Source organism: Dermacentor albipictus, chromosome 6, assembly GCF_038994185.2.
Source record: "Dermacentor albipictus isolate Rhodes 1998 colony chromosome 6, USDA_Dalb.pri_finalv2, whole genome shotgun sequence".
Lineage (NCBI taxonomy): Eukaryota > Metazoa > Arthropoda > Arachnida > Ixodida > Ixodidae > Dermacentor > Dermacentor albipictus.
This window is the reverse complement of record NC_091826.1, coordinates 10,269,884-10,292,661: the sequence shown is the minus strand read 5'-3', so window position 1 is coordinate 10,292,661 and position 22,778 is coordinate 10,269,884. Positions and strand designations below refer to the sequence as shown.

The following is a 22,778-nucleotide window of genomic DNA, read 5'->3' as shown; positions in this document are numbered from 1 at the left end:
TCACAGCAATAGGAGTCACACTGATTGGATAGCAATATCAATTCCAGAAATATCGCCAAACAGTTTGCGAGCGAGCTTTCCCGCACTGTCGTATTGTGTGTTTTAATTGTTGCCACTTACTCGGCTCCACTTTGGCCCTGGTTTGTTGGCGTCTCTGTCGGAACAGCGCACGTCACGGTGGATGCGTTGAGAGGCGAAGCTGCTTTGTAGCTCATTATTCCTCGATATCCTAGTACGAGAAAGCTTTCTCATGTACTTATGAGCAAGCGATCTTTTTTCAGCCAGATGATCACGCTTTTAAACGTCATTTGAGAAGTTGTTCATCAGCGAGATTTGTGCGTGGACCAGAGCACCGGTGCGTCAGTAGGACATCATGCCTTTAAAAGCATGTTTTTATGTGTGGGCCCGTTTTCGTTCGCGAAATTGCTCTACAAGATCACTTCGTAGAGTCTGGTTTTTTGTAGAATACACAGTAATAATTTTATTGATAAACTAATTTTCAAATCTCACGCCGTCACCCATAACTTGCACGGAAACTTTAAGATTGTCTTTTGTGCATTTTTTATGGTTTACCAATACACCACTCGTGCAAAACTGATGTTGCTGGTATACTGGAAGTGTAAATTATCAGTCCAACTTAAAATTCTACTTAAGGAATCTTTTGAAAGACGCCTCGGTGAGGCATATTCAAGTCCATTCGTGTACGTTGAAACTAGCGTTATTGTTAGGCCACTCCGAGGCAATTTTTCAAGTTTGCAAATGGCGGTTTCTAGAGAGGCCTCAACGAACCGTTAGTTTTTACTTAAGTACTCGGGGTGGCAATACCCTGCGAGGAAATGCAATTCTAGTTCTGTTAACTGAGCGCTTATGCTTTACTGCTGTGCGAAAAATGAACAGGTATTACTATTTAATCTGGGCAATAATACGTTTTTGATACTTTCCCTTTATTTTTGTTGCGGTGCTCAAGCTATTGTATCTATTCCGCAATTTGAGCTGCGCGTGCTCATGTTTCCATGCAATGAATGTGGCTGCCAAGGTGAAGTGAATTGCTTTGGATTTATCGGGTCATTGCGGTATATTTTGTGTAACTTGATGTTGTTAGTCTAAGACAAAACGGATGAGAATGGGAGACCAACAAGAGAAGGATCGGTTCAACCAAGTGCCTTATTTGAAACGTTGGATTTAGGCTGACGCTTTTCTTCTTCTACTGCTGTTGATCTCTTTAGATATTCAAATGACAATGTCCTGGGGGTCTCATTAGAAATTCAGATGCAGTTGTTCTTTTAAGGTGATGAGCGCGAAGCGTTTACTGCGGAAAATGCACGCTCCACTCGCACGATGTTTTCGCATCGGAAGGCGAAAAATAAGCATGCTCTATGTATATTATTTTCAACACACGACTAGCCCAAGTTTATGGCGGTTATGTAAGGTTGGGCAGAACCCCAAGTCGTCAAAGTTACTTCGGAGACCACCACTACGGCGTCTATCGCCTTTTTGGCACGTAAAACCGCAGAATGTCATTTAATGCAATAGATCAATAGATCACTTCTGAATGACATCGCATTGGCCTGAAGAGCTGTATTACGACGAAAAATCGGGCAGCAAATCGCGAAACGGAGGGCTATTATTGTTAGCAAATACTGTGCATCGAAGTATTTCGTAGCTAGAACTTGTTCGTTTTTTCCAGTGACTCCAAGAAGCAGTATACGAATCGCCCATGGTGGGTACGCGCTGCTGGATTTGGCATTAACAGCAACAACAACACGAACACACTGTGGCCCTGCGCTCAATTGGCAAAGGAAGAGAAAAAGAAGATGCGTCTAGCGGTCAGCCATCGAAGTTCACAACGTGAGTTCCTGTAAGTTGATGCAGCAAGCAGTCAATTGCAGCATATCATTCATTTTCCAGTTAAGTAACCTTTTACGACAGAGACAAATGCTTCTGTTATAGCTCCCTTACATGGCCGCTGCGGTCAAGGACTCCTACAAGCATGCAGAAAGAACACATCTTAATATATGCTGGGTTAAATGAAGCTACTTAAAGCTACTTTCTGTGAATACGATGACGTCGCTTTAGTGCCTCTGCGTTTTTTTTTATTTAGCAAAAAAAATGAAAATATAGAGTTTTCATGATACTCTGTGCCTTAACTGTATGCGCCTTTGTCAAGCGAAATGCCAGTTTCATGTGCTTATACTTGTTCTAAATCTCCACGTTCAAAGACCTCAAACTGGCTGAATTCTGGGTCTTACACCTAGCCAATTTTTCAGGCCTTTTCGAGAAATAAGCAGCCGAGAAAGTGCCTCAAGGGCTCCCATCGCAGACAATTCTACGTGGTCTAATGTATTTGGAACCCACACTGTTTACCCCCAGCTTTAACATCTTCCTACAGGAACCTGGAAACTATGATAACAGTTTTGCTTCTTCTCAAAAAACCTTTCTTTTAAAATCGAAGCTTTTCTTCGTGGACATCACCGGGTTTTCATGACCGTCGGAGCTGTGTGGCTGTTCTGTCGCTGAAAAGACCAACCAATCATAGCGGAGAAGGCGCCCTTCACATCTGGTGATGATGCAAGGAACCCGTTGGGTTCTTTGCATGATCACCAGATGGCTTTGGTCTCCGTGCATCCGTGGCATCGGCGGCGCCATCCGTGTGAGGGAATGAAAAAAGACAAAGAAAAACACTAAGCACGCCTTCGTGCACATCAGCGGCTGCGTAGTCATGAGGAAGTAAACGCTTCTTGCGGATAGAATGGATTCGAATTGCGCTACATGCGTATGTGGATGCTGCCTCTGAAATCATGATGCACTCAAGGCGTCCGTCGTATTCGCTAGTAGTCAGCAACTCCGCTTAGCAAAAGGTTTGGTATGATTTGAGTGCGTGAGTGCGTGTACTCGTTTGTCGACTCTTTACGCACTCATAAAAAGATTCGTTGTATATAGATTCCAACTCGTTGGACATGCCGCATTTTCGCAAAAGTACACTGTCTTTTTATTATCCGTAATGAAAAATCCTCTTTGTTGAGTTTGATGTTACGTGAGGATAAGGAAGAATACTAGATGTGAGACAGCAATCAAAATGATAGAGAGAACAAGTAAGATGTTCTACTGTCGCTCGCTTTTATTTCTTGCTGACATTCCTTATATCTACAATAGAGACCGAGTTAGCTAGCCGGTATACTATATTGTCTGTGTGGTAGCATATGGTACAATTGTTGTACCGATGTAGATGGCTGGCTGGCTAACTGGCTTATCAGACAGACCGAGAAGACAAGACGAATAGATAGATAGATAGATAGATAGATAGATAGATAGATAGATAGATAGATAGATAGATAGATAGATAGATAGATAGATAGATAGATAGATAGATAGATAGATAGATAGATAGATAGATAGATAGATAGATAGATAGATAGATAGATAGATAGATAGATAGATAGATAGATAGATAGATAGATAGATAGATAGATAGATAGATAGATAGATAGATAGATAGATAGATAGATAGATAGATAGATAGATAGATAGATAGATAGATAGATAGATAGATAGATAGATAGATAGATAGATAGATAGATAGATAGATAGATAGATAGATAGATAGATAGATAGATAGATAGATAGATAGATAGATAGATAGATAGATAGATTAGAGCTGCCGTCTTATAGCTCGTTAGACTGACAGGATTGATTTAGAGTGTCCGCCTTGACATCCGCAGTTACCATGGCCCGCAATGTTGGCAGCGAGCGCTGCTCCTTGTGCTGCTGCTCTGGGTGCGAGGTTCACTGGCCGAGGACGAAGTCGACCTAAGGAGGCCAGTGCACCATACAGGTCAATTATCACTCTAGTAGTCAATATAGCGGCCGGGACTGCATGCTCGATGATTGGTGCAGCTATAGTGAAGTCATTAATATAACTATTATTGCGACGAACGACTGAAGTTGAAACAAGGACAAAACTGCGGGGTTACCGAAGTGCTGCATTACTCACCAACCTTTCAGATTCACTCTAAACTTGCCTTTGTCTTCCTATTTTAGCACCATCACAATATATTCTCGTTGTTCTTTTCGAGAATGAACACTGTTAGAATCACCTTAAAATTATTTTATTTTATGATCTTTCCCTTATTAAAGTTACGCCTTGGCTGTGTAGGAATGCCCAGGTGTGGTTGAAGAATGTATTTGCAACATTTAAGTTTCTTCGACGTCACAGAGCTTCTTCCCAACCCAAGGACCGAAGGCCTATGTCATTTTCAATAATATTTCGTTACTGAGATTCTTATTATCGGCTACTCGACTTACTAGTAAGCACTACTAATACTACCCAATGAGTAGTGCTCTTACTACAGCCTGTTACAGCTACAGCTACAGCTACTATCAGCTACAGCTGATTCCCTGTTTCTTTTGTCGCTGCTTGATCTTCAGCACCCACTCCAAGCAAGAGTTTCTACTGTGACAAGGGTCATTGCTTATGCTAGTGTTATCACCAAATAAGACCAAACAACACCTACGCTTGTCTACGCGCGAAAGCGCACGCCGGTGGGGCGTCTTGCGTTTGCCGCCGCCTTGCGACGAATGGCAGTTTGCGTCTACAAGAGATGCCCGCTCACTTGGCTCGCTGATGTTTTGACAGACATCGCCTCGCACTTTGTTATTGACAGTGCTTGAGAACGCTGAAATATTTATAAAAGCCTTTTTCTTATTTTGAGAGCCATTAGATCAGCGAAAAGAAATAAAAGAAAAAGCACATTATCCCACCACATAAATCTACCTTACTTAGTGTTGAATCTACCATGCCGTAGCTGCGTAGCCAGGCGCGTGGAAACGTGAGGCAGCCAGAGGCCCGTACCAGCCTGAAACAGATATCCATGCTCGTGCCGCGCACGGGCACGTGCGAGCTCTTCTGCAGCATCTTCGAATTCGTGGGCGTGCCAACAACCCTACGTGTAGTGTGACCTTGCTGCTGCTGCATTTTAGGAAATAACCAATGCTATATAACATCTGGCTCGCTATATCAGCGGCATCTTTCACACGCATATACTTCTGAGTTGCATTTAAAGAGCCACAGTATGGCTGCACTGTAAGCTTTTTCTACACGTCGTTGTAGGAAAAACTTCGATACGCATCGTCCTCATCTCCTAATACCAATGACAGAACAATATAGTAGACTGAAGGAACCGAAGAATACAAGTAACTTTGACATAATTGATGCTCTAACCAACTATTCCTCTCAGATATCAAGAAAGTACGAACGCAGGAGACCTTTCCCAGTAGTAGAAAAGAAAGGAAACATAAAATCACCGATGATTACGACACTTCATGAAGCGAAATTGAGCGCAACTCTATGCACGTTTTCATTTCGCGATATATTGGCTGGCACGGACAGTTGATAACGTGCACCACGTTGCGAACGAAGGGAAGTGTGGCGCCACTGGCTCGCTAATCTGGAAATCGCGAGAGCCAGCGCGTGAGGCCAGCACCCTCGCGCGATTCACATAAGCCGCAGCCGACAAACCTCCCAGACGACGCGCGCTACTCTGGCGCCATCTCGTAGCCACCTCCGCCGCAGTATACGCTTTTCTTCTCACGCTTTCGCCATACCCTCCTCCACTTTCCGCCTCACGGTTCCGCGGAATCTTCCGATCTGCTTTCCCCCTGGTACCTCTTCTCTCTCACCCCCCTTCTTTTTTTTTCCTCTCCCGCTGCGCGTCGCGTTCGCTTTCATCTTTAGCACTGCTCGTTCGCTCAGTTACACCGGGAACGCCGACGCTCGCCGCAGGAACGGGCGCCTAGCAGCGGCGCTCTAAGAAGAATAGGGTTTTACATAGGCGACGACTGCGATCTGATTAAGAAGGGCTGCAGTGCGGGACTGCGGATTAGGTTTGACCACCTGGGATTCTTTAACACGCACCCAATGTACGGTTCACCGAGTGCTTTTGCATCCCAGCCCTGTCAGGATGAGTCTACCACGGCCGGGAATTCAATGCTTAGCAGCACAACGCCATGGTCACTGAGCCACCACGGCGGGTCATCTTCCCGAGCTGTGAAGCATTCTTGTGTACGCCACACACAAAACGCGCAAAAACATTTTTACAGGCATCGAAGATATCCGCCGGTTGAACAATATGTTGAAGATGAAAGTTTGAACATGCTGCGTTGCAAGAAAGCTTGCTTGTTTGTGAAAAGCGCCAGTGCACAAGACATGAAAAAGCACGCCGACGTATGAAAATCTAAGCAACGCCAGTCTCAAACAATGATAAGCAGGGTGTAGGAAAGATAAGTATCTAAGAGGCCGTGGTTCACCAAAGCAAGCTGTTCGTGCACTGCTGAAATTCGGTTCTGGAACTAATATTGTGCAATATAGTGCGAGTTCTAACAAGAAGCACGTGGTGCGATTCTGAGTGCGATCTGACACGTGATCTGTCGTACCAACAGTCGCATCCAACAAGCGTCTAACTGGTTCCAATAGCTTCCAACAGTCGGAACAGCTAGAACTAATTCATGTAACATTGCACAGGATGCCGCGTCGTACCACGTATTTGCCAATTGACTGCGCTTGCTGTTACACCGACAAACTCTGTATCCGCTCCCAACTTTCGACGACGCTAGAGCAGCTTTCTTCGAGCTCTGAAATCCTGCTGCTGGCACTGGCAGACACGCACGCTTCCTCTGCATTGCAACTATTTCCGGTCCACGAGGCCCAAAGGCGCCCAGTGGCGGGTTTTGATAAGAAAATAAGCTGCACAGAAGAAGGGGCATTCATGTTTCTAGTGTCGCCTAGAAGTCTGGCACTGATGCAAGAGAGCACTGATAGAGAGCAGGCACGCCATTCTTTTCACTTTTTCTTTTTAGACTTCTTGCAGGTCACCGACATCATGTTTCTTAAGCGGGGTGGGAACGTATATGCTGTATATTCCCGTGCATGAATATCTAGTCAACCCATTCAGCTTTAACTACGTACGAATTAACAGGTGGCAGTTTGAATAGCTGTGATAATTGAATTTGCCACTGCGCTAGATTATGTGCTTAGGTGCTGCTTAGGTGCCGCGTGCGTGTAGCCTGGTTTATACGTCTGTAGGGCTCGCTCTTTCGTTTAATTCATCTGTCGCAAATCGCCTGATAGCACCTATTGCACGTAAACTGCCTAATGGCCCTTGAAGTAGGGAGGGGGGAGGGCACTATCACGAACATAATGCATGACATGTAGCTATAATATTAGCGCCACATGACTTAGCCATCCGCCGCTGTGGCTTAGCTGCCGTGGTGTTGCGCTGCTAAGCACGAGGTCGCGAGATCAAATCCCGGTCACTGCGACCGAATTTCAATAGGGGCGAAAGGCAAACCGTGTCCCGTGCATTGAATGTTCGTTAAAAAATCCATGGTGGCCAATACTAATCCTGAATCTCCCATCACGGCGTGCCTCATAATTAAATGGTGGTTTTGGCATGTGAAACCCTAGAATTCAATACAATTCAAACATAGCTTCGCTGAGCATGTTTCGTCGTTCCACTAAGAATGCTACATTTCACTTCGTGAAGTGCAGATTACGTTGAGTTAAAATTAATGAACATTTTTTTATGGCAGTTTTGCCTTAAGCAAAGCGCGCGGCCATTGCAGAATTGGGGCTGTTATGCGAGCCTCTACGGCACATTCGTGCAGGGGTAAGTAGAACGAGCAGGCTTGGCAGTCCAAGGTAGTGTAGCTTTTGCAAGAGTACGCTAGGCGTCAAGCTACGCGCACAGAGACCCGCACCATACCAGACGCTCCCTGCGCCTTCTAAACATTGCTTTATTTATTTTATTTTATTTTTGCGACGAGGAGATTTCGTTGTAAAGCTTTACAAGAAAAGAATAGATAAGCCTACTTGCCGCGCATACAACTATTCATTTTGTTCACGCCATTGTGTGGTTAAATTTGTTACCACTAAATTTCATGACAGCTGCTCAGCGTAATTTAGCCAGATTTTATGTCTACCTGAAGTATCATCATCGCCTTTCTTTATCATCTCGTTATCTTTGTTGTAGAAGTCGCGAGGAAAGAAAGTTGGACTTGTCGCTACATTGGCTGTTGCGATGCTTGATCTGTCGAGCTCTAGCCTCTGTGGTGACACTTGAGATCTTCGCTCGAGCTGACATTTCGTTGCTTTTGTCTACTGAAGCGTTTCGTTACGAGCGTGTCGAAGGGTTTGCCTTACTGTACCAGTCGACTGGAGACCAGCCTTGCTTTAGATAAAGAAGGAAAAAATAGCGAAGGTCTCTTTATTGCCCCAGCACCTGCCACGTGTCCGGAGAAGATGCCCGTGTGGCAGTGCGTGCGCCTCAGTTGGTCGGCGCCACCGTGCCGGACTAACTTCGACTGCGCCATGCCGTTTCCCTGCTGCGTGACCTGGTGCCGCAACTTTTGCGCCAACGATTTCCGTGCGTGAAGAGCACGTCCCCGTGCAGGACTCCGAAGCAGGATTCGTCCGCTGAGCGCAGCCAGTTTCATGATTTAAAGAAAACGGGGGGAGGAAAAAGATAATTTTTTTGCTACAGGCTATTATTCTGAAGTTTCATGCAAAATAAAGGCTTCTGCTTTGCGAAAGTGACTATTGCTTTAATATTTTATATCGTTTTCCTTTTTAATGCCTCCAACGAGTCTATTCGTGCTGCGAATTGGCTTGGGCAAAACATTTGTTGATAAGTTACTTGGACAACATATATATTTAATTTTTAATATAATTCGATGGGATGATGCGGAGCCTTCCATTAACGTTGAGGCCAATTACGAAATATGTTAAACAAGACAGCGTTCTCACGGATGTCACAGTGTGCTTTCCTCGTAACGAAATAAAGCAATGTTAATGAAAAATAAAAGCAAAAAAAAACTAGAGGCCTTTTTCAAAAATCAGCCATTGACCCGTGTGGCTATCTTTGAAAGGCCATGAGGCAAGCTCATGATCAATGAGAACGGAACGAAAGGAATAACGGATAAAAAATAAAGAAAAAGAAAATGACGAACGCGCAAAGCTGTTGTTGCTCGTTCTCCAGCGGTCTAGACGCCGCTAACAAATAAGGAGTACGTCGTCGCCGCGCAGATATGGCGACCGTATAGGAGAACGTGTCGCATCCGTCCTAAGGAAGTCGGCGCGGAGGCTCATTACCGTTACCGCAGGAAACGCGTGAAGAGCGCCAGATATGCCGGGCAGGCAGCCGCGGCTGCAACGAGATCAAGAGCGCTGTCAACATGCGGTAGAATAGTCTCAGCGGGTCGTATACGAAAGAGAGAGGAAGCGAGGGCGAGCAGTGAAGGAGAGCAAGACCGAAAGAACATTTGTAATTGATAAGTGCGGCCGATGACGTCTACCGAGGGGAGGAACCCGCACGTGGCCTCCGGGCCATGGCGGTTGAAGAGAGCCGGCCGACCCCGACCTAGCGGCATTCGAGACCCCGACTTGGTTCGGGGAGGTTGTCGCTCTCCTAAAAGCAACAGCGGCGACTCGTCAAGCATCTGCCTCTTCGGTGTGGCTTTTGAGGGAACGGCAGTCCGAGGCCCTCGAAGCATGACGGTCGTGCGTCGGTCGTCCGTCTGCTTGGCCGTTGTGCTGGTCTGCGGCATACTGTCGCACGGAGTCGAGGCCGCGTACGGGTGAGTGCAAATACCGTGCCACGGGTTCAGCAACGGCTAATGCCTTCGCGCTATTCTTTGTAGATCACAGTATCACAATATCATTAGGCTCAAAGCTGCCGAATGACGATCCGGAAGAGCCGCAGGCAGTGGATCGGTGGCTTCGGCGTTGTGCTGCTGAGCACATTGCCGCGTGTTCGGTTTCTCGCCGTCGCGACTGCATTTTGATGTGTGCGAAATTCAAAAACACGCTCGTGTACTTAAAGTGTGCGAATATATCGTGTGGTCTCAAATAATCTGATCACCTTTCCCACGGCGCACCTCATAGTCCCAGTTTTTCTCTGGGGCGTTAAATCCCGTGAAACAGACATCCCGTCCGGATACTAAACACGCAGTTCGAGAACATTGATTTCGGCCCCCGCAATACAGAACAGTTTTGATGAGAAATTTTTAATTCGCTTAAGTGTACACGACCTCCGTAGCTCAAAGACTGAGGAGTTCTGTTGCAGAGCACGCGGGCTCCTGCATTAGATTCCGCAGCCTCGGCGGCCGCTTTCCGGTAGCGGCTTTACTTTCACAGAAGAGTAAAACTGCCTTGTTTGATCAATTGCGTTTGCTCGAGTACATTCGTAAGAGTTGATTAGGCAAAATTCCACATTACGTCACATGAGATAATTAAAGCACATATATCCGGTATTAAGATGTATGGTTTTCACAACTATGTTCTTATGAGGCACGCCGTATACATCCAGGATCCCGGAAATAATTTGCCCTCTTGGTGTTTGGTGCAAATTAGGCTTAACTACATGAACGTCTGCGTATTTCTCCCTCATAGAAATGCGAGCGCCTGGGCAGATATTGAACCCGCAACCTCGACCTCAGAAGCACGACACCATACCCAGAAAATAAGAACATGTGCTGATGGTTGTACAAGGTGCCAGGATGCAGGCGTCGATCCCGACTCGGTGTATATCGCGGAATGATCCCATAGCATAAGCATTCTGTCGTAAACCGCACCAGCGCAGCACAATCACACACGTAACCTACCATCTCTTTCGTGGTCATAGGCGTCCATTTGTTTACATAATAAGTTGCGGCGTTCTAAATATTGGCACAAACATCTAATTCGCAAGATAGCAGTTATCTGAAAGTAAGAGAGAGAGAGAGAGAGAAAGCAAGGAAAAAAAATTGCAGGTAGGTCAACCAGACTAGCGTTCAGTTTGCTACCCTACACTGGGGGAAGGAAAAGGGAAAGGGGAATATAAGTATCAACTTCGTACAGAGGTATCGCGGGCACCGACACCAGCCAGAAGACGGCGTATGCACCAATGCAGGTGATGTAGCCATCTGGCGAGCAGGCGTTACAGATGAGTGATGCAGCGGGCAACTGCAGTGCAGTCAAACGAGAGCCGCAAATCCAACTTACGATCGTGTTCAGGGCCCACTAACGTAGCTGAGGCATCAAACCTTAAACGTAAGTGCTGTTCAGGCACAGCTCATTAGAAGACGCAGGTTTTGGAATGCGAACGGTGTGAGTGCTGAAATCGCAATTCCCTCTTTCAACTAGCACTATAGTTTGAAAGTCAGATGTCACATAAATACTTCACTGTTTATTTATTTAAACGATTTTGATGGAATTTCTAATACTAGGAAAAGGAAAAGAAAATTACCAACCTTTTAATAATGAGCACGCGGCTACAAAAAAAAAAAAAAAACCCACACGGGCTTCTCAGAAAAAAAGCTTCGCATTTTGCCATAAGTTTCGCTGCGGTTATAATCGAGTTGTCAATTAATTTGGCCTCGCTTTGTGACTTGCTAGCCTCCTGTTTAATTCACAGGATAAAGTGACTACCCCGGAAAGAAGTTCCTCCTCGGTTTGATCCCCGGACGAAGATAAATTATTCTTCAACGGCAAATTTCTCTTTCTCAGAAACCTGTACGGGTTTCCTTTGCAAATTCGGGTAGCTCTCGGGTGCACGGATGGCAACTTTTCTCTTTCCGTAATTTTCTTTCACCTTGCGGATTTCCATGGAACTGATTTGCCACCTTACAATAAAGTTTCGCTGGGTTGGTGTAAAAAGTGGATACCAGTGAGGGAGCCACATCAGGGCATGTGGGTGTTTCAACAGGAAAAAGAAGAATAAGCTATTTTCTAAGATATAAATTAGCCACTCTTGCTTTCGACAGTGAACTGGTATCCATTCTTACCTATTTACCATCTTACCTATTTTAACGAGACGCGAATAGCCGAAGTCAGTCTTCATTGAGGAGCACCAAATTTTTGCATGAGAAGAAAGAAAAACATCGTGCTTTAATTAACAGAAAATGTGAGAAAAAGCATTGGAACAGTTATATACGTTAAAGACGATTAAAAATTTCATTTGATAAGATTTCACGTTCCCTAACCATAGCCACAACCTGGCTATTAGAGACGCCATAATGACGGACTCCGGAATAATTTTAATCACCTGGGGTTCTTAAACGTACCCATAAAGCTGAACTAAATGGGCGAGATGGTTTTGCTTACACCAATTTTATCTATATTTGGTATGAACAATTCGGATCGCCTTCGCCAACGCCATGGAGATAGGAATATTTCAACGCAATTTTATTGCATTCCTGAATTTGTGTTAGGACGCTGCGCTGTGCCAAGTGCAGCTTAAACAACGCTGTCACGCATGTGAGCTTATCCGAAGAAACCCTCGTGCCGTATAAATTTAGCCGCACCGGCTTCCGATCCTCGCGAGCAGCCAAGCCAAAGTCGTCACGATTGCACGAAAAAATAAAGTTATCTTTTTAAATTCTTACTTCTCTTCCACCGTTTCTGGGAATTGTCTTTCTCAGTGTTGTTTATATGGAATAAAGTCTAAATCAGGGTCGGTACGGCCGCGCCACCCGATAAACAACGAGCGTCCGCGGATTACAGCTGCCGCTTTCACACCCAGAAAGTTTCATTAATCAAAAGTTGCACGGCTTACTAGGAAGGAAGAAATAAGCAAAAACGAAAGGAAGAAATGAAAAAAAAAGGAGTGCCTAGCGGAAGGCCGTGCTGGTCTAATACCCTTGGGACCTGCGATTTCGCGCTGCAGAATAATACCTCTCGGGGAACGTCTATAGGGCGCATCGAGAATAAATATTTGTATGTTTCCTTTCTTTTCAATCGTGTTAACTTTTTTTATCATCCTTGCCATTTTCTACTTGCTTTACATAAAACTATTGTGTAGCGTTCCTAACTAGAACGGCAACAGAAATGACATAATCTAAGTGAGACGGGTGTCGTCCGCCATTTTATTCCAACTTCTTCCTTAGCACCTTCCTTCGTCTTCTTTCATGCGTCCAGCGCAGACCGCTTCACTCTTCCGGATTTCTTTTAATTACACCTCCTGGCGTAATACTTGAATACGTTTCCAATAGCGGCGCACTCCGTTTGGCCCGAGGCTCCGGGGTACCAGACATTCTTCAATATTCCATGCTGGCATGCAGTCTTAATAACTTGAAATGGTCCGCAATATTTTGAATTTGAGGGCACAGCTCCTTTCCTTACAAGGACATAGTCTCCAGGCTGTATGTCCGGTATCTCGCTACTGTGCCTTTTATCAAAGTTTCGCTTCATGCGGCGCTTGTAGATCTCCTCTTCTTTGGCAGTTTTCCTTACTTCCGCAAGTTCGAGGTTCTCTAGGAGACCTAGCTCACGATCTGCAGGAAGTATGGGCGCTGTACCTGAAGTTACAAAATGAGGGCTGCAGCCTAAACTCGTGGTGTATGATCTGTTGTGATGCTTCACAGCGGCCTCGAGACAGCACTTCCAGCCACCGGCAAAGTCTGGATACATCTTCAGATACTGTTTGATGTCTTGTATGGCACGTTCCGCTAGGCCGTTTGCTGCCGGGTGGTATGGAGAAGAATACTTTATCATGATGCCGTGCTCCTGGGCCCACTTTGATAATTTGGCACTCCGAAAAGCCGGCCCGTTGTCGCAGACGAGCGTCTTTGTGTGTTTAAAACACTCAGCTTTGAGGAGGTCTATTACGCTGTTTGCGTCTTCTTTGCCAGCTTTAGCCGCAATCGTCCGTGTGCACTCATCTATGGAGAGCAAGAAAGCTTGCGTTCGCTTGACTCCTTCCCCCTTCTTTTTGAGCTCCGCGAAGTCCAAATGAATTACTTCGAACGGGATGCTTGAATATTCAGGGTTTGTCATAACGTCTGTCGATTGCTTGAATTTAACTTTGTTCACCTGGCAGAGGTGGCATGTGCGGATGTAATGGCTGATGTCGTTTTTCATGCCCGGCCATGTGAATCTCATGAGCAATTTCTTATAAGTGCGCCAGAAGCCATCATGTCCACCCGATTCAGGGGTGTCGTGGTATAGATGAAGAATCCTTGGAATCATAGTTGGTGGTACGTGATACCTTCCATTGATAAACTGGAGCTCTTCTGTACCTTCCCATAGCTTAATATGATTGATTGTATCTGGATTATTGCTTGATTCCTGTACAAGTAATCTTGATAGTGCGTCAGCGTCAGTGAGGAGTGGGCCAGGACGGTGCGAAATTACGAAATCAAATTGTTGCAGATAGTTCACCCATCTAGCAATGCGGCCTCTTGGCTGGGCCATGCTCAGAAGTTGAGTCAATGCTTGATGGTCCGTGAAAAGTATGAATTTGGCACCTTCCAGGTAAGTACGAAAGTACTGCACAGCTTTTAAGACGGCCAGAGCTTCCTTTTCTGTGGTACAGTAATTGATTTCGGCGGGTTTCAGGGTATAGCTGTAGTACCCCACGACGTAGTGTTTGGTTTGATCAGCTTGTTTGGATGGCTTCTGGTATAGAACTGCACCGGTAGCATAATGTGATGCGTCCGTGTTCAGCACGAAAGGCAAGGAAAAATCCGGTATTCGCAAGATGGGGTCCGACGATATTAGTTTTACAAGCTCACGATAGACAGCTTCGCACTTCTCGTCCCAATGAAAAGGCACGTCTTTCTGAGTTAAACGTGTGAGGCACCTTGTTCTCAGTGCGTAGTCTTTGATAAACGCCCGAAAGTGTCCTGCAAGGCCAAGAAAAACGCGCAGGGAGTGCACATCATAAGGCTTTACCAGCTTGGAGATTCTCTCTACCGATTCTTGCTTGGTGCTTTTAGTCTGTCCATCAAACACCCTGCCAAGAAATACTACGGTATCTTGAAAGAACGCACTTTTCTTGAAGTTGACTTTGAGTTGGGCAAGACTGAGGGCATGAAGAACTTTTGAAAGATGACTACGGTGTTCGTCCTTTGTCTTTGAGTAGATGATGATGTCGTCGATGTACACATTGCAAAATGTGCCCAGGTAAGGTTTCAGAATGTCCGTCATAATCTTCTGAAACCACGCAGGGGAGTTTTTCCAACCAAATGGTAGGCGGTTGTACTCAAACAAGTCAAATGGGGTTATGAACGCGGTGTACTTCTTCGTTTCTTCACTTAGTGGAATCTGCCAAAAGCCCTTGCAGAGATCTATTCGTGAAAACCAATGGCAACCACCGGTTTCGTCAATGATGTCGTCGATTCTCGGCATTGGATAAGGTATCAATTCAGTTTGACGATTGAGAGCCCGGTAGTCTGTGCAGAGGCGGAATGTCCCGTCTTCTTTAGGTGCAATAGTGATAGGAGAAGCAAATGGGGATACAGAAGGCCGGATGATACCTGCGTCTAACATTTCTTGCAACTCCTTTTTCAGCCACACCTTTTTATCTCTGGACATATTATAGGGGGTTCTACGAACCACTGTTTTATCTGCGAGCTCGAAAGGAACGACATGGGATTTCATTGCTGGAGGGTAGCTTCCTATGCATATAAGCTCTGGGTACTTAGTCTTGATGTCTTCGTGGTGAAAAATTAGCCTTGATACACTAGGTTCTTCACCAGGGTCTTCTGTTCTTATCGTGTCTTCGGCCATTACCTTGTCATCCCAATAGAGGTTCATCTTAAGTTTTTTCATGTCTGGACGGGACAAAAGAAAATCGTAGGTGACATTGGGAATGGCCAATACGTCACTGGTAATAGCATTTCCTTGAAATTCAATAGCCAGGGTTACCCATTCGCTATGCATGGTCACTGACCCATCGTAGGCTTGGACACGCAATGTTCTACCAGCGTGCAGACGACTGGCATCCACTCGAGTCTTGTTGATAATAGATACCGAAGCTCCACTGTCAACGAGAGCCTTCACTTCAATGCCATCTACCTTAATGGGGGCGTACAATAAGCTTGACGACACCAAATATACTGTCTCACTGAAGCTCTTTTTCTATGGCTTGTGATGCACGGTAGACAGATTATGTGGAAGTAGGTTGCCGTGAACTGCGGTAATTGGTTCTTCACCATCCTCACAGTCATGACTTACGCTTCCCAGAGATTTGTTTATGAAGCTGTGTTCACATTCAGTTGGCGGCAACGACTCTAGATTGGAATCAAGTTGCTCTGTTCTACCATCTGGCTGTCTTCTCGATGTAATTCTTGGCACTGAGGTCTGTAGAAAGTTCAGAAGGTCATCAAACGTTCTTGGACCTTTGAGCTGGACATGACTACGGATCTCGATACACAACCCTTGCGTTATCAAAGCTACAACAGCAGAAGACGACAGCTTCGGTTCTGCAGAATACAACAGGCGACGCTTCTCAAGACAGTACTCAAGCAGAGAGCCACCTGTATAACTGAACCGCAGTGCCGCATCCCATCTTTCTACTGCGTTGCCTTCGAAAGCCCCTAAAAAGTTGCTTTTCCACAGTTCCCAACATGTTGTTCCATAATCCATGAGTTGCACGTCATACCATTTTCTGGCTATACCGCCCAAATAGCGGCGCATATGTAAAATCTTTGTGTCGTCGGAGTGCCACAGATTCTTGTCACAGGCGTACTCGAAAAAACACAGCCAGTAGTGTGCATTTTGCGATTTTCCTTCAAAAACATCTGGTTCAACAATACTTCGTGCTGACTGCTCTCGACTAAGCGCTTGGACGAAAGTTCTCATTATTTCGATCTGTTGTATAATGTTCCTTTGCAGTTCCATAACACTCAAGTCTAGGCTCACCTTCCCGGCAGGCGTTTCCTCTTTGAGGGTGCCACGTCGTATGGGTTCCAGAACGAGTTCGCTCAGTGTCTGCAGTTGTAGATTCACTGTCACCGATCCTGTTTGCACGAGGGCTTGGCGGCTGATTGCAGCTTGTTGCAGTACCACGTTGATCAGCGCGGTAGAACTAACTTCAAGAGGAAGGTCCGTCGCTGGCTCACCGTGCACTTGGTATCGGGTGAACACAACAGACTCTGATGACGCCTGGTCGACGAAAAACGTCACCCGCATCGCTGGTCTTCGAAAACTGTCGGCTGCGCCAAAATGTAGCGTTCCTAACTAGAACGGCAACAGAAATGACATAATCTAAGTGAGACGGGTGTCGTCCGCCATTTTATTCCAACTTCTTCCTTAGCACCTTCCTTCGTCTTCTTTCATGCGTCCAGCGCAGACCGCTTCATAATGTAATGTTGGTTTCGGCGAAAGTGGAAATAAAGCTTTCTCAATGCATGACGGCACTTACATCTCCTCCAATAAAACAGATGCGGTGAAATAGAGCAAGGTAAGCAGAAAAAATAAAGATCTCCAAGCAGTAAATAAACATTAATTAAGTAATTAGCTAAGTTACTGCATTTGGTTGCGCATGATATGTGATTTATATTTTAAAACGGGGGAGTAAAACAGAACAGTGGTGTGTGGGTACAATGCGTAGAAAAACAATGACGAACTGTGTGCAGCTGGTCATTCAGCACGGTGTCTCGTTTCTGAACAGTCGGTGCACGCAAACCACGTCTGCGTGCGACGCGGAGGGCAGAAGGCACGCGTCCGCGCTGTTGTCTCGCGCACTTGTCTCGCTGTCACCAGGCACTGCGCAGTGCCGCAGATATTGCGCCCACAGTTGCGGCGTTACGCTCTTACACTTAATGCTACGAGATCAACGCTTCTGTACTAAAGAAGATACTAGAAAAAAATATCGTTCTCCGCTTAACAAACAAGTCGGGCAGTGCCTACCCCTCCATCTCTTCCACCGCCAGCCCCCGCTCGCGCTGGAAGACCGCACTGCTCAGCTCGAACCTAACAGCGCAACTCGGGGCCGTCCAGTGAGCCGAGGAAGCCGCTTCGAGACAAGGTCTCGTAACCGCGTCCGCGGCTACTGCCCAGACCCACTAAAAAAACGCCGGACTCAAATCTTATTGATATGAAAATAAGGTTTACGCTCTCTCTCCACGAACACAACCTACCCTGTGTGTGTGCACAAATTCTTGCTCAGAAATGTTGAGGCACTTGCCAGGAGTAAAAGTTCTATGTTGATAACAACTGTTGCAAGAAGCGCTTAAGATGCCCCTCTGGCAACTTGGAAGTTTCCTACGGTGCCGCGATACAGATGTAACGTTGAAATTTATTTCGCACGTTTTTTCCCGAGTCAATTTCATTTCCTTCGCAGCTTCACTTTGATATCGCCCAATATTTAGCAAAAGGCGAGTCATTTGACATCACGACAAGGACGCAAAAGAAATACTAAATAACACGATTTTGACGGTTACCTACGATATCCGCGAAGCCAGTACAAATTTGGCATTTTTTCTACAAGCTTCCCCGAAGCACGTGTTATTCTTGCCATGTTTCATCCCTTTAATGTGGTGACAGACTATTTCTTAAACCTTCAAGGCTTAATGATCGGAAGTTTCCCACAAACAGCCGAGCCACTACCATGCTTGTGGCAGTACGTCGTTTTGATATTTTCAGTATCCCTTACAAGTTTGACTGCGCTAGCTTCAGTGCTTCTGTCAGTTAATGTTTCGGTTCTGTCAGGTTTCATTCCCTTACCCTATGCACGCACATCAATGTATGGTCTAATCAGAGAGCTCGTGTCTTCAGCCTCCTTATTTACGTCAGAAATTGACCGAAATAGCTCTTTTTTCATTTTCCTGTAGGAGACACGGCTGATCACAAACCCAATGTACACGTACCATTCTCACCAACAAAGCTTTTCCATGGCTCTTTCGTTCCCCGTCAATACAACAAATCAAGCCACCTACCCATCTGTATCACCGAATTGATCGATTTAGGTGCATTTAAAGGTGCAGTTGAACATTATTTGTATACTTTACAACCACATCGTTTTCTCCTTGCATTGTATATCTATTATCCACTTCCTATGTAATGCCTTCGCACCCTAGCGGTATTCAAATAAATAAATAAATAAATTGGCATTTTAAAAGACATTATTAAGCGAATATAATCGCATAACAGTTCCGCTGTATACACAAAAATACCAAATGTATATGATGTTTTAACATTGCTATTGGCACAGTAAAAGAGTGATTCAATAATTTTCCGGCATTGCATATCATGCTTCAGATAGTAAAAAGGAAACAGATCAAGAGTGTAAGAAATAGCCTTTGGTAACCAGTCTTTCTTTGTTTCTTTTTTTCAGCATCAAAACCAAAAACTATGGTTCTGGCAGTGTCAAGAGTCCCATTAGGGAGAGGATTGAAATGTCCCACAACTACCGCACTGGCGCCATCAAAAGTCCAGTGATGGAGAGAATCGAAATGTCCAGCAACTGTAAGTGCTGCTCTCTCTTCTATGACTGCTAACTTCATTGAAATGGTAACAGACAAGAGATCGGTGCCTAAATCTGAACGTACTCATTATATTAGCTGCTCTAGGTAAACTGAACAGAACAAAACTTTATTTGCAATAACGTTCCGAGACACCGGCAAAAGTGGAATAAATAACTTGAGAGCACCCGGCCACCTTTCACACAGGTCGCAAAAGTTAACGTGCAGTATATATATATATATATATATATATATATATATATATATACATACATACATACATACGTATACAAGCCGACATACTGTTGAGTTCACTACGTGCGCATGCGTATATATAAGTTAATGGAACATGCAACCAACACTTCTGATAAACAGTGAATGCCTAGCTATTGTGCAGGGTCCGGTCTCTTAATTACCTGCGATTAGATTTTCCCATATTGCAAATAATTATTTCTGAGGAAACCGTTCGGTTGCCTGAGCGATATCGTGCTCATTTTGAGAAACGCAGACTTCCCACTTGGAGAGATCGTCACTAGTCGTATTTCACGTGACTGCAGCTACTCGAAGCTTAATCAATGCTTACGGGAGAGACATTTATTACAGGCCGCCACAAGCAGCGAGAAGGAAAATCTTCCTGTGTTAAAATTATTCGTGCATTTCTTACCGCAGCAAGTGCATGGTGTGACGTTCCACCAAACCCCAACGCTGCATCGACATCTTGCCAAAGAAAGAGAGGCAGCATGTGAGTACGAGCAATTTTCCCTCACAACAAATTTGTACATGCCGCTAAATCAAATTCGCCGGATCCTATTGAATGCCGGTCCGATAGTACCAGCACATTCATTTCAATATACATACCCAGAATGTAGAGCAAACTTTTGGGTATCACAGGTGACACGAATAAACTTTGGATGTTTCGCGGTCTCACTTGCGGCCTGAAATAAAGAAAGAACATTTCTTTAGAATACAAATTGAATGCTATGAAGCTAGGTATTCATAGTACCTTGCCAAGCATGTTACTCTACATAAAAAAATATGTAAAATCAAATGACTTGCACAGGACAACCACACTAATAGAATGTATACTCGGCACACAATAAACATAATGTATCTTGTGCAGACTAGATGAGAAGAAAGAAGGTTAACCGAGGGGCCCGATTTTTATTTGCAATATCATGAGAAGCCAACAAACACTGACGCCAAGGACAAGACAGGGGAAATTATTTTTGTTTAATAAGCGAAATAAAGAAACGATAAATTATCAGAAATGAAATTGGATGACAAAACAACTTGCCACGTGTGGGGAACGATCCCACAACCTTCGTATTTCGCGTGCGATGCTCTACCAGTTGAGCTACTACGGCGCGGTTTTTCCATACGCTTTCTTGGGTATTTATGCTTCCTAGTAGCACCCTGGGAGTGTTAGCCGGCGCCACCACTCACAGACCTTGGCAACGGATGTGGAACATCCTTTCTGCCGCAAGCGTCACGAGAACGTGAACTTTTTGGGTGAAGGCAACCGCTCAATAAACCCACACATGCTACCTGAAGGCATCAATGTTGCCGGATTCGAGACCCTCGTTATGTAATAGACGAGAAGAAAGGTGGTTAACCGAGGGGTCAGATTTTTATTAGTCATATCACAAGAACCCAACAAACACTGATACTAAGGACAACATAGAGAAAATTACTTGTGTTTGATAAACGAAATAGACAAACGATAAATTAATGGAAACGAAAGCGGATGAAGAAACAACTTGCCGCACGTGGGGAACGGTGGGAATTGTGCAGACTAGTGTCACTCGGGAGCATTAAAAGCGCCTTGATAGCGAGGAGCGAGAAGATTAAGGGAAACCGAGAGCTTGGATTTCTAGTTGAATTGAATTGAAGTTTGTTTTCTTGCCTGCAATACAGAGTAAAACCTGCGAACAATAGATTTGTATTCCTATCTCGAGGGTCGTTGGCATTCAATAAAAAGAATTAGTTGTACTAAGCAAATAGACAACAAAGCCAGGAAACCCACAAGGAAAATGAATGTTACTTTTAAGTCAAACGTTTAAAGGATACTTGAAAGTCAAATCAAAGTGGACGAAAGTACAACTTGGCCCACCTGAGAGCCGAAGCCACAGTGCTCATTACTCATGCGGTGCTCTGCCCTTAAGTTATCACCGCGGCTGTGTGATGCACAAGTGGTGGTGGTCTATGATTCCCAGTATAAACTGCTACTACTGCTCCATACAACGTATGTTTGCTTAGCCAAAGTAGCGAACATCCTAATTCCAGACTCAGCCGTCGTTCCCAAAGAAGAAAAAATTTGCCTGCGAGGGTAATACTTCTGACAGCTTTGCATGGTCTAATATAAGTAGCTTGTCTTGATATTTTTTCTTCTAAAGCTACGTGCCCATTCACGGAACTGCTAAGAATATTCGCTTTCCGGCTTCATTCCAACGTGTGGCAACTGTGCCCTCAGGACTTATCTTCACTAACAGAAATCAATCGGAGGCAGAACATACGAGTACCACGCTTCAGTTTCATTTGCTACTAAATTCTTACTCATTGGAAGAATTGCTCTACAAATGTACATCGGCCAAACATAAGACGGCCAAAATTCGTGCACGAGAAAAGAAAAAGCAATATTAATAAAAAAAGTTCAGCATAAGGTTGTCAATGGCCCACTTTTCGGAGAGAAAGTTATAGACACGCAGGTTAACTGGAATTTATTCTGTTGGAAACCCTGCATAGTGCGGAGGAAATTGAAGAAATCCAAACAGCCTAGGGTGCACCAATATTGAACTGTCACCGGGGCTACATTGGTACTATATGTGGCTACGCTGGCACGTTGCGCCAATGTTGGAACACCATTTTGCCTTTTAATGGTGCAGTGTAACGCACTTATCTGGGCTTGTTGGTACTCCATGGACTTAGTGTAGCACACAATTGAATAAATAACAGGGGATGATCAATATGAATGAGGGCCAACCTCCAAGTGAATTTACTGGTCAAATATGCATACATAAATATGTCAACCCGAAGGCAAAATGAAAAGAGGAAATAAATAGAAACAGAAAATTGTAGAGAGAGAGACAGAGAAGAGATAATATTTCACTTTTATCACGTGCAGTGTAGACAACACACAGCACGTCTAGCATATTCAATCGAGACCACTGCTTTCTTGCGTTTCAGAACTTTCTAATTTTCTGGGCAGATGAGAGGTTAGCTAACGTATGTTTTGCTAACGGTAGCGCTTACACAATTAAAGAGAGCAAGCTGAAGCAGTGGATTCCGTATACATACTCGGACTAGCAGAGGACATACCAATATACAGGTAAGAAAGATAGGATGGGCGCTTAACTTCATTTATATTTTTCTATAGAACGCAAAGCTATAGCACCCCAGCTGTATATACTCAACCTATAACAACCCATGCGCAGCAATTTGGCGCTTAACGAACAGTCAAGTACATTTAATTCCACACAAATGAGTTAGTTGATGCGCTGTTTAATGCTTCTCCGATTTGTGGGCGTCGTCGAACAGTTGCAGTAAAACCTCGTTCGGCATCCTTT

The 22,778-nt window shown here is 44.8% G+C and overlaps 1 protein-coding gene and 1 long non-coding RNA gene across 2 annotated transcripts in view; both read left to right on the top strand.

The window, feature by feature from the left end:
* The first annotated feature begins 1,762 nt into the window (after positions 1–1,762).
* Positions 1,763–8,297, top strand: LOC139046788 (uncharacterized). The gene is made up of 3 exons (XR_011506929.1): positions 1,763–1,848; positions 3,720–3,832; positions 8,271–8,297. It is a non-coding gene; the product is annotated as an uncharacterized lncRNA (long non-coding RNA).
* A 1,037-nt stretch (positions 8,298–9,334) lies between these two features.
* The window catches only part of LOC139061451 (SCO-spondin-like), a 195,330-nt gene continuing 181,886 nt past the window's right edge, over positions 9,335–22,778 (top strand). The window contains exons 1-3 of the mRNA XM_070541441.1: positions 9,335–9,627; positions 19,089–19,219; positions 19,885–19,957. Coding sequence (XP_070397542.1) covers positions 9,335–9,627; positions 19,089–19,219; positions 19,885–19,957 — 497 coding nt within the window. The remainder of the gene's footprint in view (positions 9,628–19,088; positions 19,220–19,884; positions 19,958–22,778) is intronic.